The 16,984-nt window shown below is 41.9% G+C and overlaps 1 protein-coding gene across 1 annotated transcript in view; it reads left to right on the top strand.

Moving 5' to 3' along the window:
- The first annotated feature begins 521 nt into the window (after window positions 1-521).
- The window catches only part of srrm4 (serine/arginine repetitive matrix 4), a 346,727-nt gene continuing 330,264 nt past the window's right edge, over window positions 522-16,984 (top strand). The window contains exon 1 of the mRNA XM_063034245.1: window positions 522-1,062. Coding sequence (XP_062890315.1) covers window positions 932-1,062 — 131 coding nt within the window. The 5' untranslated portion in view covers window positions 522-931. The remainder of the gene's footprint in view (window positions 1,063-16,984) is intronic.

Below are 16,984 nucleotides of genomic sequence, written 5' to 3'. Positions count from 1 at the left end.
ACAAGATGATTACGAGTTGAACACAACGCCATCAACACGTAGATATATAAACTCCATTGAAATACAAGGGAATTTTTACAGAGCAGATCGCGGGCTTTAGACAGGGAGTAGCGGAAAGTGTGCAACCTAAAGAAGCGCCTTTCGGCCAAAGGCTGATTTCTTCCGCCACTCCACTCGACCGGGGATGTGACGGGCTGCTCGCAAATGCGGCCGGCGACCTCTGTCTGGCGCACGTAAAGCCGGCTTTCGGGCAACCTGCAGCCCTTTGTTGTACCAACTAAACGGCAGCAGGATTTGCTTTTTTGTGTAAGGGAAGGCGGATAGTGAGTGAGAGAGGGAGGGGTATAGAAGGGGAAGAGACGTTAAAGCCAGCTGACCAGCTCCGCTCCAACGTCACAACTAAATCAGACAAAACACGGGGACTGCTTAGGTGCTGAATGCACACTGCTGCTTTTGTGTTCTGTCCAATCTCGCTCCCGTTTCCTGACAGCGGCCGTTATTGCATCTATTAAACGTCAGACTGTTTGTGTTCCGTTCTCGCCGCGCTTCCCCAAACTCATCTGGTCCCTTTGTTTCATTAGTAACTGTTGTAAATCCGCAACGCATCTGGCTGAACCGCCGCGCAAGAAGAGATAGAGGGAGACAGAGTTGGGACTCCCCCAACTGCCTTTGTGCAGAAGAACAGATAGGTGGATCGTTTCAGTTGCTGGACAGCTCCTGCTCCTCCGCGGCAGCCCCGAGACAGGGAGGGAGACAGAGAGAGAGAGAGAGAGAGAGAGAGAGTGTGTGTGTGTGTGTGTGTGTGTGTGTGTGTGTGTCTGTGTCTCTGTGTGCATGCCTGAGCGCGTCTGTGTGTGAGCGAGAGAGCCCACACAACGCTCCGGTCTCTCTCTCTCCGCTGCCTGTTCTCCAGAAGACCTGCCTGTTCATCATGGCCAGCGTGCAGCAGGGCGAGAAACAGCTCTTCGAAAAGTTCTGGAAGGGAACATTCAAGGCGGTGGCTACCCCTCGGCCAGAAAGCATAATCGTTGCCAGCATCACAGCCCGGAGGACCCTGAACAAGTAAGCAGGCGTTTCTCTTTATTTTACTAAAGGGAGATGAGAGTATTATAAGCCGCGAACACTCGGCAGGTTGCTGTACACTTAATTGGCCATCTGCTACAGTTAACCCCCACACAGGAGCTGCTCCCGAACTCTCCCCGCTGGAAATGTTTTGGGGTAGCCTGGTGAAGATCCCCTCGTTCACTGTACTGGCTGGAGAAAGCCTCAGACTGCAGAGGCAATGACACTCGCGGGGTGGGGTGACAATGGAAAGCTTTATCGAAGTCAGAATAGAAACTATAAATAAGAACAAAGGATATCTAAAACGGGACGGGAGGGCTTCACTTCAATTCAAGTGATCATATTTTTAGCTGGAAAAAAAGTTCTTCGACTGATCATTTTTTTTTGTTTAAACCAGAGAGAATTAATTAACCTGGAGGTTTATGGATTTAACAAGAGTCCCTTTGAATAGTTACTCCCAAAGGGTGAGGTCGAGTTTAGCAGATAAATGAAGTCAATAATAGGACATGTGTCAGGAACATATGGCAAATAGTATTCGTAAATAAGATTTCATGGATAGGATTGAGAATTGAAGGTTTTGCTAAATATTTGAAAATATATGCAGAAAGTTACATCTCAGTTTCTGATGATTAGTACATATTCATTGCAGTTCATTTGTGGGAATAGAGATTATTTAGAACTGAGAAACGTTCGATTGTTTAAACTATTGAGTCATAGCAGGCCAGCCAGCTGAGATAGACCAAGTTGTTCTATATATTGTCACATGTTCCAGAGCAATATATAACCATTCATTTCAGATCGAAGAAGGTACACAATGTGAAGCCAAACCAATCCTATGAAAGAAAGAGAGAGGGCCAGAAAACAACATAGCCCGGGAAGGGGCAAAATTTGTTATTCCTTGCATTTAAGTTCATTTATTGCTATAATTTGTATCTTGAATTATAACACAGACGTGAATACTGGCTGACTTAATTCCCTTCCTCTGCACTTTATTAAGGGGAGTAGGGGAGGTGGTAAAACAATCTATCATTAGAAGTTGTATTAGCTTTCCCATTGTTTGAACTGAGCTCTGGAAAGGACTCAGTTCAATTTGGGAGTCGGTATGGCAACAGTTACATGGTAGTAAAGATATCGGTAAAAAAATAGGAAGGGACACTAATCATTAGCTTAAGAGGAAGTATAGTCATCTGGTACAGTGTACAAATTTAGACCAAATTAAGAAATGCAGTGTTTAGCTGATGGGATTTAGTTGTGATGCAATCCTTAAAGCCAGACTCCCAAGACCAATTGAAGCAAAGTCAATAATAAATCATTTCCTGTACGGCTGCACAGAATGAATTACCATCTAATTCTTTTACTTGCATTGTGCCATGTGTGCTTACAGCTATGGGTCGTGTGTGTGGAGAGGAAATGCCTGTGTATGTATGCAAGTGTGCTTGTGTATGTGCATATGTGTGCCTGTGTGTGTGCTCGTCGGTATGTGTAAGACTGTGACAGTGTGAGGGTGAGTGCACACAAGTGGGTGAGTGTGTGTGTGCATAAGTGTCAGAGTGCTTGTGTTGGAAAGTGTTTATATATAATGAGTGTCTGTGAGTGTGTATGTCTTCCTGCTCACTGAGAGGAATTGCCATGTCACTGGAAGTTCATTTGAATCTGCAGCAGGCAGTTTGGCAATTAGTACTGGCTCTCCAACCCCCACTTATACATCCAAGTTAACAGTGACACTGTATTCGGCACTACTACAGCTGTAGGGGCTCTCCTGCTATTGTATCTACAAGCTGTTTCTAACCAGCCTGAGTTCATTAAAAATTCAGCTGATCTTGTGAGAGGAGGTCCAAGCATACAGCAGATGGCTTACAGGCAGATAATAAGCCTGGCTTTTCTCCTTGCCCTCAACAGATGTTGCAGAACTTTGATTTTAAGTGAGGCAGAGCTGCAGAACAGTTTAAAAGAAACTTTCATGCAAGTTTTCTTTTGTTGTGCGTATGGGTGCAGTAGAGAGAAGGTGAAATTTTGGGATAAACTAAAATGCAAGGAGCTACCCCTGGTTGGGGACATAAAGTTCTTATGCATGTACTGTCTGGTAATTGGCAAACTTAAAAATAATGTCTTTTGCTGAAATCTGGGTATTTACTACCATCTCATAAATTATCAGTTGTGTGCTCTTGGTTAAGGCAGCCACCAACAGGCAGGGTAAGTAAAATCCTGAGCATTGCTACATAGTTACAAAGAATTGACAGATAGAACATAACGTTTCCAAGATGTACATGGATATCCTGTTTTAAGGACAAACAAAGCAAATGTCATAAAGCAGCATGAACCGCTGCAGGGTGTCAACTTAAAATATTACCATAAGCTCAGATCTGAATTAGAAATAGGAGGATTTTATAGGACAGCGATGCTCAGGGATGCTTTCGATGACAGTGATAACTTTGAAGGGTTGATGTTCTCTGGCACTATTATAAAAAAATCTATCCTTTTGAACACGGATATTCACACACACTGCACGGAGGGTGACACTGCCACCTGTCCTCAATAAAGTAATGGTCTTTCAGAATCAGCTTTATTCTCACTGACCTATGTCACAAATTTAGTTGTTTTCCGGCAGCAATACTGTGTTCTCGATGATGGGGAGGCAAGTGCCCATGATGGGGCTGGCTGTTTACCACCCACAGCAGCTTTATTTTCTGATCCTGTACAGTGTGCCCTCCGTACTGGACTGGCAGTGTGAGGATGCTGTCCACAGTACATCTGTAGAAACTTGCTAGAGTCTTTGGACACATACCAAATCTGCACAAGCTCCTCACGCGATATAGCCGCTGGTGTGCCCTCTTCATACTTGCATCAAGATATAGGGCCCAGCTCTTTAGTGATGTTGATGCCCTGAAACCGCTTGCCGTTTCTGCTGCTGACCCCTCAATGTGGACTGCTGTGTGTTTCCTCGACTTCCCCTTCCTGACGTCCATGATCGATTGCTTGGCCTTACTGGTGTTGAGTTCAAGGTTGTTGTTGTGACACCACCCAACCAGCTGATCTGTCTCTCTCCTGTTCGCCTCCGCACCATCATCTGAGATTCTGCCGACAACGGCAGTGTCATCAGCAAATGTATAGATGCCATTTGCGCTGTGCCTAGTTACAATGGTGGTTGTACAGATCCTTGAGGTGCACTGGTGTTGATATCAGCCAAGATGAGATGTTATTTCCATCCTGCACTGACTGTGCTCTCCACTGCCTTGAGTAGACAGGGAGCCCAGTGTGGTGGACAGTGTGGTGCACTGTTGGTCAACATTAGAAACCGTCTTTGAATCTGTGCCTGTGGTGACCCTGTGGGAAGCTAACATGCATCTGTGTTAAACGATATTCATAGCTATCCTGCTGTTTCATAAGGCCCTGTCTTTTACATGTGCTAAGGTAGTGGAGTCAGGGATTTTAATCACGATTTGTAATTGCCCAGAGTCTCCCATCAAATGATCTGACTTACATTTTAAGGGGAAAATTATGTTCTAATAATTGTGTGTGTAGAGAGAGAGAGAGAGAGATGTCTCTGTCAAAGTAGCAAACCCTACCCCTCTCATGCCAAACTGGTTTAAATCTATTAAGAGAGACACAAGAGACTGCAGATGCTAGAATCTGCAGCTATACACAAGGCAGTGGAGGAGCTCAGCAGCTTAGGCAGTTGACTGTCCATTTCCTTTCATAGATGCTGCCTGGTTTGCTGAGTTTCTCCATGGTTCTTCAGTACCTATTCCTCTAAATACTATAACAATGTTTATTAGGATTCTGCCCATGTTAACAGCAAATGTAACTGGCAGTGTGACATTACCAAAATCAATCTGCAACTTGCATAGCAGCAGAGCTTGTATTTATGTTGTGATTGTTTTCACCCAGCGCTACGGGCTTGCAATGTTTTTATTTAAATTGTGAGATCACTGTTTTGCTTTGGACGGATAAAGAAAATTGAAGCGTAGAGGGTAACCCACCATAAGAAGGTAAAATGATTCAAAGTGCTCTTGATAAACGTGAAGAAATAAAGCAAGGGCTTGAACAGATTCTGATTTTCAACTACTATAACATGTTCCAGAGAGTGTAAGCAGATGTTGAGAGGTTTGTGGACATGACCTGTGACAGTAACAGGAAAATCAATGAAGTGGTATCAGGAATAACCCATATGACTATATACTGAAAGCCTGCTCCACCATTCAATAACCCTCTACCCCAATTCATGCTCTCCATAATCCTGGTTTGCTTTACAACACAAGTTCTTCAGATGTCACTTTTGAATGTACTTGATTACCGAGTGCTCACAATCATATACAGTGAAGAATTTCAAATATTTACAACCTTGCCAGTGAAGACATTTCTCCTTTTCTCAATCTTAAATGTTATTTTTTCAAACAAAAAAAGAAAAGCTGTTCCTTATCCTAACATCAGCTCTGAGAGGTCTATCCAAGAGAGTCTCTTAGCACCCAATCTGTCAATGTTTCTCTGTCTCGTATGTTTCAGGAAGATCAGTGATATGGAAGCATCGGGCCATCGGTTTTGATCATGAAGTAACCCATATCTTCTCATTCTATACCGGCTATGTAATCCTCTTAACGTGTCGAGGTAGTAATAAAGCTAATAGCAACATCCCACAGACAAAGTAATGATACGGAGGTTCACAACACAACACTAAGTAAGTTTCATGTTCAAAATGATCCCCTTTTCCTTCATAATACACTGAAGTACAATGGGAACAGACTAAAGGGATACACAGTACCCTTGGCAACAGTGAGGCAAGATCAAAGGTTCCATTTATTATCCAAATCATAAACCTCCCAGGACTTTGTCACTGTTGAGTTGCTTATCATATTAAGCTGACACTTTCATTCAGTAAATGCTTCAACATATTGCCCATGTTTTCTAGGGTCTGAGCAGCCTCATATCATCACACGGTGCGATAATGATTTTGAAACTTCCTGCCATCCGGTCAATTAAATCAAACAAATATGTTATATATCTAACAGTCCTGAGTCAGGGTCCCAACCTTAAGCATTGATCATTTTTCTCCTTTAACCACTTAGAGGTGTTCTTTTAAATTTTGCTCCTCAAGTCAGCTTGCTCCCCCCACCACCCCACCCACCCCAACTAATTTTTCTGCCAGTTGTTGTTCAGAGTTAATTCTGACCTCCCTGTAAATCCCCTTGAGGCATTTAGGCATTGTAGGGAGGGACATACGGTTACTCGGTATAATCCTCTGCTTTCTTTTCTCAGCTGAGTTGTGTGCATCTCCTTCAGCTCAAAGAGTGGTGGGGACAGAAAGTTAACAATTGAGATTTATATTGTGCCCTCTATATCTTAAGACATGCAAAATTTCTTAAGAACAAATGAAGTGCTTTTAGAGTTTGGTCACTGTGGCAGGAAATGAGGCAGTGAAGCACCCTCAATAACTCCAAAAGACTGAAGTTGGGTAAAATGCTGAAAGGCTTTTATTCGCTGTACAATACAACCTCCATGGTGAGTGTCTGCCCCCCGGACTGAGGGGTAGGGGCAAGGCGAAATCACCTTTATACAGGAACCTGTGGGAGGAGCCACAGGGGCAGTCAGCAGAGGGGCGTGTCCAGACAGTTAACCCAGTTACAACATATATATGGTTTAATACAGGTGGCCATTTTGCACACGTTAAGGTAGTGGTAATGTCCTAATCATTCACATTTTAGTAATGTTCATTGGGATGTTGGCAGGAACTTCTCTGCTTTTCTTTAAGGTAGAGCCATGTATCTTTTGTTCCACACATTAAGTTCAATAAGACCTTCCCAGATCTTCATTGCTACATTCTAAATATGTTTATTAGAAAAAGCTGCCACCTCGAAATAAAAATAGAAGGCTGCATTTAAACCAAAATCAGTTGGCTGAAAATGTAGTCCAGTGATGAAGATGAACAGCGCACACAGTGCCTTTCCCTTTCATTTACTATAAATGGGATTGACTGTAACTGACTCATAAATTTACTAGACGTAAGAGTCAGCCTTCCTGACAGAAATAATCTGATTCCACTGATCAGGCCCTGTTATCTTCACCTAGACAATATTCCATGCAGCATATCCTGTGGAGTCCAGGACACTTGGATAATGGTCCTCATTGCAACTCCTATCAATACTGGCTTGCAATTGCCTGGCAATGAGGAGAGTGACTTAGAATAAGCTTGTTCCTCTTTGTTGATGAGACAGAACTCCAGTTCATCTGATTAGGCTCTTTTTTTAAAACCAGCAAAAAGCAATATTCTCCTATCCTTGGTTTTCAAACCCATGATGTTCTGATTGAAAAGCAAGACTTTGTATGCTGGAACAAAATAAGCAGGAAATGTTAGGTGTGATCCTGAGTGAAACGTGCATTACCAATTTAGAAATGTGTCTGTCAGGATTAAAGGAGGCAGTCAGTCTGACGGTGTCTTTTCCTGAAGATACTTTTGCCACATTTCCACATACAGCAAGAACTGTCCTGTTCAATAACACCCTAAGTTGTGCTGCGTGCATTCATTTTGCTTGGAGGAACTATTTAAGTTCTTCTGCTTGCTGAATAATCACTTGTACTCTTCACCTGACCAATTCCTTGCCAATGAAGAAAAAAAACTGCTAATTTTTGAAAGAAATTGCCTTTCCTATTTTGAGGGCATCAACAAGGCACTCTCAGAAAGTCATGTAGAATTCAATCAAATATGATCTATCGCTATATCAAAGCAGTACAATTAGTTACTATTTTACACCTGTTTCAATCTTTTGTTGGAATTTTTAGAGGTGGCTTTTGATAAAAGAATGCTTTTGCATCTGTTTTACTTTTATAAAGAAATGTAAAATATGCAAGCTGTGTCAATATACTATATACTGTTTGTATGTGATTGTCAATAATCTATCTGTTACCTATTTTCCTTAGCAATCCAAACATTCGCAAACACTTCAACAAGGACAGGATAAGCTAAAGACAAAAAGTCATGGGCGCCCCAAAGTTTCTGGCTCACCCAATTGTCAGTCTGAAATTCCTTATTGTTCCTATATAAAATGCTCTTATCAACTTAAACGTATAATTCAAAATAAGAAGCTCAATGCATCCTTTCTAGTGGTTGCAACTCAAAAGGCCAAGTCGCACGAACATACTATGTCACTGTTTTCAGTTTACACTTGCAAAAAAAAAACCCTGTTCGCTTTTGCCTGACGTGTTCCCATTTCCTTGTTCGCCTACCCAGTTTATTCTTCAATATTAACAATCGCTGGTTGTGAATGTTAGTGTCAACACTTTCTCAGTAAAGAACTCTCTCCTTCCCTCAAAGCTATGTCTCTCATAATTAATCTTATATTGAAGCTGATTTGTTTCAGATCCACCAATTTCTCGAAACACTTAAATGTTTTCAGTCCTGATCAACTAATTTTAGCCACTTCCAATTGCATTAAGGCATATTTCATGTTAATCTTCTAAGTGGAGCTTTGATTTTTCCAGCAGCTCTATATATCTGTATTTTCTCATACAAGGCAGAATCATAAATCTAGATTACCCCCTTTTTAAAGTCTCAATATCAATTGTTGATCCCTATGATACATGCCCCTCAAACTTCTTATTACGGTTTAAGTGGATTCTGTTTTATATTCTATACCTCTTGTAATGAAGCACAAAACCGCATTAGCTTTACTTTACGGTCCCATCGGCCTATAACGTTCCATTCCAAATCCCTTTGCTTTCTCACTGCATCAGGACTACATCCATGCAGAACCTCTTAATTTCACTAACACATACTTAAGTCGTGTATTTACAGTGAATATTGCCACAGAATTTTTTGGCAATGTTCCTATATTCCCATTGCAGCTTCCTCAAGTCCAGAAAAAATCTATTTTGGTTCCCTCATCTGTAGCTTTAACACCATTCCCCAGGGCCTGTGTCAGTTATGTACAAATGAACAGCTGTGGCCAGAACTGAACTCTAGGATACCAGGACACAGTTGCACAAAAGCTTTTTCTGAACTTCTGTTCTCTGTATTATCCAATATAACCGGCTTTTTTTAAAAAATCCAGTTTGGTTCCCTGCCTCTAACTGAATGCCCCTTAATTTTCTTTAATAATTCATGCAAGTGCAGCACCCATTGTACTTCCCTCCGTTACTACTTTAGATAATCCTTGTGGTTTGTTAAACACAGGTATTCTAACTGAAATCCACAAGCACTTTAACTCCATGAAGAGGGACAGATAAAATAAGCGAGTAAACTAGTTGTTGGCATTTGAAACTCAGTACAGATGGGTGTAAGTGTGAGGTTTTACATGCAGTACAGCTTGACTTGAGTGAGGTAGAAAATTAGATTAGATTTAACTTTATTGTCATTGGGCCGAGTACAGATACAAAGCCAATGAAATGCATTTAGCATCTGACCAGAAATGCAAAGAATGGTGTTATTTACAAAATACCTGCACATAAAAAAAGTGCTACAGCACACAAATATAAAAGTACTGAGACAGTACAATACGGATGCAATACTGCTTAGCGCTGTAAAATGGAGGTCAGAAGAAATGTGTGACTGTTAATAGGCGTAGCACTTAACATGCTACATCACTGTGACATAGCAATCAATGCAGCAAACAAAAGGCAGCGTGGAGATAATCACTGGAGCATAAATCAGAAGATGCTTGACTGAAAATGTATCATTTTGCAGATGGGTTTCTGGTTCCTCCATTGCCATTCTTTCCCGGTCCTGTAGCTACCATTGTCACTCCTTTGGATGTTTCTCCCTTACCATAGGTTTATTGCATCATAGGTCTCCTTTATAGACTGAGCTGCCTCACCTCTTTACCCGATACAATATGATTTTGAAATTGTTCTCTCCCTCCAATCAATTAAATCATGCAAATATACTCGGTCACTTCATTAGACACACCTGTACACCTGATTAATGCAAATATCTAATCAGCCAGTCATGTACCAGCAAATCAATGCATGGAAACATGTAGACGTGGTCAAGAGGTTCAGTTGTTGTTCAGACTGAATATCAGAAGAAATGTGATCTGAGTGACTTTGACTACGAAATGGTTGTTGGCTTCTCACAGGGTGGTTCGAGTATCTCAGAAACTGCTGATCTCCTGAGATTTTCACGCACAAGTTTCTGGAGCTGGTAGAGAATGATGTGAAAAACAAACATCCAGTGAGCAGTGGTTCTCGGTGTGAAAATGTCTTTCTCAATGAGAGGTGTTAGGGGGCAATGGCCAGACTTGTTGAAGGTGACAACAGCGGAGCATCTCTGAATGTACAAAAATCGAACCTTGAAGGAGATAGGCTACAGCAGCAGTAGATCTTGAACTAGATACCCTCTGTGCCTCATAAAATGACCATTGAGAGTATGTTATAGATATAACAATCTGATGCAAGATGCTGATTCAAAACATTGACAATCTCTCTGTCTCCACAGACGCTGCCTGACACACACAGTTCCTCCAGTAGTTTGTTTTTTTTGTCCCAGTTGACGGTCTTTGCCATCTCTTCGGCAGTCAAAGTATAGCTCCATCTCTCATGGCTCAACACCATGGATTAATTCATTACTTAGAGGAGAATCTGTTTTTATTTCCCATATCAGCCACTTAAATGAGATTGATAATTTGCAGTTAACTATAGTCAGGAATATTGTAAAGCATTTCACAAGGGATCCTTGCTGATCATAGACAATTCTTTTTTCCATCCAATAGATTTGTCTGAAAGACTTCAAAATGTAAAAGAACAACATGCTAAGGTCTAAACTGAAAGATCTAAGAGTATTTTTCAAACTTCATGTAGTCTAAGTTCACACAAAAGAAGAAAATGTTGTTCAAGCTGTTCTGATGGCATGAAGATTGACTTCTCTAACTTCTGCTAATGCCCCACCTCCCCCTCGTACCCCATCCGTTATTTATTTTTATACACGCATTCTTTCTCTCACTTTCCTTTTTCTCCCTCTGTCCCTCTGACTATACCCCTTGCCCATCCTCTGGTTCCCCCCCCCCTTGTCTTTCTCCCTGGACCTCCTGTCCCATGATCCTCTCATATCCCCTTTGCCAATCACCTGTGAGCTCTTGGCTCCATCCCTCCCCCTCCCGTCTTCTCCTATAATTTTGGATCTCCCCCTCCCCCTCCCACTTTCAAATCTCTTACTAACTCTTCAGTTAGTCCTGACGAAGGGTCTCGGCCTGAAACGTCAACTGTACCTCTTCCTAGAGATGCTGCCTGGCCTGCTGCGTTCACCAGCAACTTTGATGTGTGTTGCTTGAATTTCCAGCATCTGCAGAATTCCTGTTGTTGACACTGGAAATATTGTAATGAAAGTTGCAGAGATGGCAGATGAACTGAATGCGTATTTTGCATCAGCCTTCACAGTGGAAGACATCTGCAGTATACCGGACATTCAAGAGTGTCAGGGAAGTGAAGTATGTGAAGTGAAAATTATGACTGAGGAGGTGCTCAGGAAGCTTAATGGTTTGAAGGTGGATAAGTCTTCCGGACCTGATGGAATGCACCTTTGGGTTCTGAAGGAAGTAGCTAGAGAGATTACAGAGGCATTAACAATGATCTTTTAAGAATCGATAGATTTTGGCATTGTACTGGATGACTGGAATATTGTAAATGTTACTCCGCTATTTAAGAAGGGTGGGAAGCAGCAGAAAGGAAACTATAGACTTGTTAGTCTGACATCAGTTGTTGGAATCGATTGTTAGGGGATGAGATTACGGAGTGCCTGGAGGCACATGACAAGATAAGCCAAAGCCAGCACAGTTTCCTGAAAGGAAAATCCTGTCTGATTAACCTACTTCAATTTTTTGAGGAAATTACAAGCAGGGTAGACAACAGAGATACAGTGGATGTGGTGTACTTGGATTTTCAGAAGGCCTTTGACAAGGTGCCGCATATGAGCCTGCTTACCAAGATAAGAGCCGATGGACTTACAGGGAGTTACTAGCATGGATGGAACATTGGCTGATTGGCAGAAAATAGAGTAGGAATAAAGGGATCCTCTTCTGGCTAGCTGCTGGTTACCAGTGGAGTTCCATAGGGGTCAGATTTGAGACTGCTGCATTTTACGACGCATGTCAAAGATTTGGATTAATGGTTTTGTGGCTAATTTTGCTGATGATACAAAGATAGGCGGAGGAGTGGGTAGCGTTGAGGAAACAGAGCCTGTAGAGAGACTTGATACTTTAGAGGAATGGGCAAAGAAGTGGCAAATGAAATACATTGTTGGAAAGTGTATGGTCATGCACTTTGGTGGAAAAATAAACGGGCAGACTATTATTTAGATGGGGAGAGAATTCAAAATGTAGAAATGCAAAGGAATTTGGAAGTCCTTGTGCAGGATACCCTAAAGGTTAACCTCCAGGTTGAGTCAGTGGTGAAGAAGGAGAATGCAATGTTAGCATTCATTTCTAGAGATATAGAATATAAGAGCAGGGATATGATGTTGAGGCTCTATAAGGCACTGGTGAGACCTCACTTAGAATATTGTGTGCAGTTTTGGGCTTCTGGTTTTAGAAAGGATATACTGACATTGGAGAGGGTTCAGAGAAGATTCACAATAATGATTCCAGGAATGAAAGGGTTACGCTATGAGGAATGTTTGGCAGCCCTTGGGTTGTATTCCCTTGAGTTCAGGAGAATGAGGGGGGATCTCATAGAAACATTCCAAATGTTAAAAGGCCTGAACAGATTAGTTATGGCAAAGTTATTTCCCATGGTAGGGGAGTCTCGGACAAGAAGGCACGACTTCAAGATTGAAGGACGTCCATTTAGAACAGGGATGCGGAGAAAATACTTTAGTCAGAGGGTGGTAAATCTGTGGTATTTGTTGCCACGAGCAACTGTGGAGGCCAAGTCATTGGATGTATTTCAGGCAGAGATAGGTTCTTGATTAGCCAGAGCATCAAAGGGTATGGGGAGAAGGCAGGGGAGTGGGGATGACTGGAAGAATTGGATCAGCCCATGATTGAATGGTAGAGCAGACTTGATGGGCCGAATGGCCTACTTCTGCTTCTATATCTTATGCTGTTGTAGTCCATGACACGTATTGGCTATTGTTGTTGATGCTTGGATTTTCTAATTTACTGTTCTTTGTACCATCCAGGGTGTTTTCATTCCTGGCAATTGTAAAGATGTCAATGTACAGAAATGTTACGTGTTTCTTTGGTGCTTGATACTTATTCAATTTTTGCCAATACAGGATACAGTATGGATCTGACTTCTTGCTAAGCAAGTAACACATAAGAGAAAAGCTGCAGATGCTGGAAATCCAGGCTTAGCTGAGTTCCAAGTGGTTACATGAGAGTTTGCCTTCAGCGTCCTGACAGTCTGCAATTTGTGCAACTGACTACTTGACATCAGGTAGCAAGTTTAAGACCTTAAGTCTTGCGCTGATGCCACATCTCACACCCAGGGCAAGACTTTGAATCCTGTAGCATCCTTCTGGCAAAATGTGAGCAAGTGTGAGGCGGTAGATTAGCTCACCGTTGTTCCCAGAGTAACGTGTATCCAGGTGCATTTGCCAAGCCCAGCAGGGCACACTAAGTTCTTCCTTTTCATCAATTGTTAAAATGTTGGACTTGGGGATTTGAAGTCTGGATGCCTCCATATTCAAAATTACTAGCTGCTCATCCAATTATTTAAGACATTTTTTCCTTGGGCGGTACAGTAGTGGAGTGTTAAGTGGAATGTTTTACTGTGCCAGTGCCCGAGTTTAATCCCCACCTTCTCTCCGTGACCATGCGGGTTTCCTCCGGGTGCTCCAGTTTCCTCCCACATCTAAATTCGTTCAGGTTATTAGCTTAATTGATCACATGGTGATAATTGGGCTCATTGGGCCTGTTACCGTAGAGCATCGGTGATGGAATAACTTATCACAGTTTCGATATTTGAGAATGAGTTGCTGTTACCGCTCAAGGGGGGGGGAAGCGCCAAAGAGAGCTCCGAAATCTGCAGGATGATTGTGACTCCTGTCACGGAGAGTCAAATTTCAGGACGCACATGCACTCATGCACCCTTCCTCTTGCACTGAACCTAGCATGTCTATCGGTTGCAATGCATAGTCGGGTTCCCTCTGAGCCACCCCGTCTCACCGCTCCAGGAACTCTGGTGCTGTCCACGTGGAATGTGAGCAGTATCTCTGAGACAGCATGGTGATGGGCCAGAGGGCTACTAAATTACCTCTGGTGTGTGTAGAGTTGATGCCAATGTAAGGAAAATAAAATGGTGTAATTGAGTGCTTGATGGTTGGCACGGACTTCTTGGTCGGAAGGTTTGATTTCTGTGCTGTAATCACTCCATCACTTTTTGTACCTGAAGTGCAAAGCAGCCATCAGACCTAGCCCTGTTGGAATAAACTCTGCTTTCTGAGTATAATTTTATTTCAGTCCCACACCAGGGTCTTGAAAGCAAAAGTCTAGGCTGAGAACCCAGTTCTGAGGAAGTAAACACAATTGGAGATGCTATTTTAAGATGGGACATCCAGGAGGTGATAAAATACACTGCGTATCAATACAAATTGTTCTCTTGAATGATGTTGTGCTTTATATTATTAAGGATGTTATGTTAATTGTGAGATGAAAAATATTGCATGCAAAAGCCATGAAATTCTCAGGAGAGTTTTTGGCTGTTGTCCATTTTGTTGGATTACTAACAAAGTGTGAGTATTAAGCAAATAAATTCCCCAAAATGAGAAGGTTTATTGTTTTCTCCTTAATTAATTATCCATTACATAAGATGCATTTTCACAAATTTTTCAATTTTCAATTCTGTTATTTGTTAGCTCCTTTTCCTATTCAAGTAAGAAGATCAAAGAGGAATAAGTATTACTTACCAAATTATATATTCAATTATGTAATATAGAAAAGACCATAAGATCTTAAGACACAAGAGCGTAATTAGGCCATTCTACTCATTGACTTTTCTCCACCATTTGATCATGGCTGATTTATTTTCCCGCTTAACCTCATTCTCCCTGTAACTTGCCACCTTTACTAATCAAGAATCTGTCAGCATCCTTTATAAACATACCCAATGATGGCCTCCACATTTGCAGACATCCCACCTCTCCCGTAAGTACCAGGAGCCTCCCGCATATTGATAGTGGCTCCCTGACGCCCGCAAATTATATACAATATCCTGGAAACTGATATATTTATTTTAGAGAGGGAGAATCCTGATGGGTCTACTTAGAACAAAGAGAAACCAATCAGTTTTCTCTGTGGGTGGGCTTTACAGTTGACCTCTCTCTCTATTACATTGTCCATCAGTTCAGTTTAGTGTCCTGTAGCGCCATGGCAGAGTGTTCAAAAAAAAAAGAAAATATAAAACGTTCTTCACCCCAGACTACACTAAAGTGTACCCTTGCCTAATAGGGGTTAAAAATAATGAGAGTGTTGCTCGCTGCACTGTTTGCAACAGTGACTTTTCTATTGCCCATGGTGAGTTAAATGACTGTAAAAGACATGTTGAGGTGAGTCCTGGATTATGTGTCAAATAACCTTGAAGGACTGGTGCCAAACTACAAAAATTTGCCAGTAGATGAGTTCTGGGGGAAGCCGTCCAAAGTAAAATCTGTGAGCACAGGGCAATTGATATTCAAAGAGTTCTGCCAGTTGACGAAGCTGCTTTTGGTGCAGTCAGATTCTAATTGTGATGTCGAAGGGGGCATTCGGCATGGTGTATCACATTAAGACAGAATTCAGAAGTCAGCAGTCTCTCAAAACACCTGTGAATCTGATGTCTTGCAAAATGAGCAAATTCATCGACACAGACTGCTGTGAGGTGGAGACCTCCCTGAAATTAGTTTTTGCAGGGTGGGATGTCTGCAGCTGCGTGTGGCAATGAATTCCACAGACTCACCAGCCTCTGGCAAAAGAAATTCCTCTGCATCTCTGTTCAGAAGGGACATCCTTTTATTCTGAAGCTGTGCCCTCTGGTCCCAGACTCTCCCACTATTGGTATCATCCTCTCCACATCCACTTTATCTAGGCCTTTCAATTTTCAGTAGTTTTCAATGAGATCCCCCTTATTCTTCTGAACTGCACAGTTCCAGAGGCATTAAAATTTCATCATATGCTAATGGTTTCGTTCCCGGGATCATTCTCTTAACCCTCCTCTGGATCTTCTCCAATGCCAGTATATCCTTTCTTAGATATGGAGCCCAAAACTGCTCACAATACTCCAAATACTGTCTGATCAATGCCATATAAACCTGTAGCATTACATCCCTGTTTTTTTTCATATTCTAGCAATAAGTCCTACTTCAAGAAAAATAGAACTTTTCTTGAACAAAGATTCCCAAGTACAGCAAATATATTCTCTTACATAAATCACAGTCTCACAGCCATTAATGCTCCTGTTCACAGCTCCTGTAATCCGGGTTAAATCCCGACCTCGTATTCTGTCTACAGGCAGTGTGCCTATTCTCCCTCTAATTGTGGAGATTTCATCAGATACTCTGGTGTCCCCTCGCATCCCAAAGGGGAGCGGGTGGATAGGTAAGTGGCCATTGGTGTTTACGTGAGTAGTTGAATCTCAGGGTGACCTGATGGAAAAGAATTGGGAAAATAAGAGGCTTGTTGTTTGAATGCAAGGGCTGAAGGGTATTTTTCCCTGATGGCTCTGTAACCCACCAAACCAATCCATCATCTCAACGTTAGTCCTCCACTCTGTCTCTATCCAGTAACTTACTTGTCTCATGAGACTTTCAAATGAATATTCTTATATATTTTTAATAGTAAATTATACTATAAGGTCATGAGCCCGTGCTAAGTTCCTGGGGACTCCTGTTCCTTACCATAACGTTCTAGCTTTTAACATTAGAATCCTATTTAAATTCCTCTCCGAGGAAACAATATTCCCTGATCATTTTGTCAAGTGTCTTCATAACATTGAAAGCTTTAACAGGATCATCTTTGGAAGATGA

The sequence above is a fragment of the Mobula hypostoma genome, chromosome 27 (assembly GCF_963921235.1).
Source record: "Mobula hypostoma chromosome 27, sMobHyp1.1, whole genome shotgun sequence".
In the NCBI taxonomy this organism is placed as follows: domain Eukaryota; kingdom Metazoa; phylum Chordata; class Chondrichthyes; order Myliobatiformes; family Myliobatidae; genus Mobula; species Mobula hypostoma.
The sequence above is the reverse complement of the archived record's forward strand: the minus strand, read 5'-3'. Positions and strand labels throughout refer to the sequence as shown.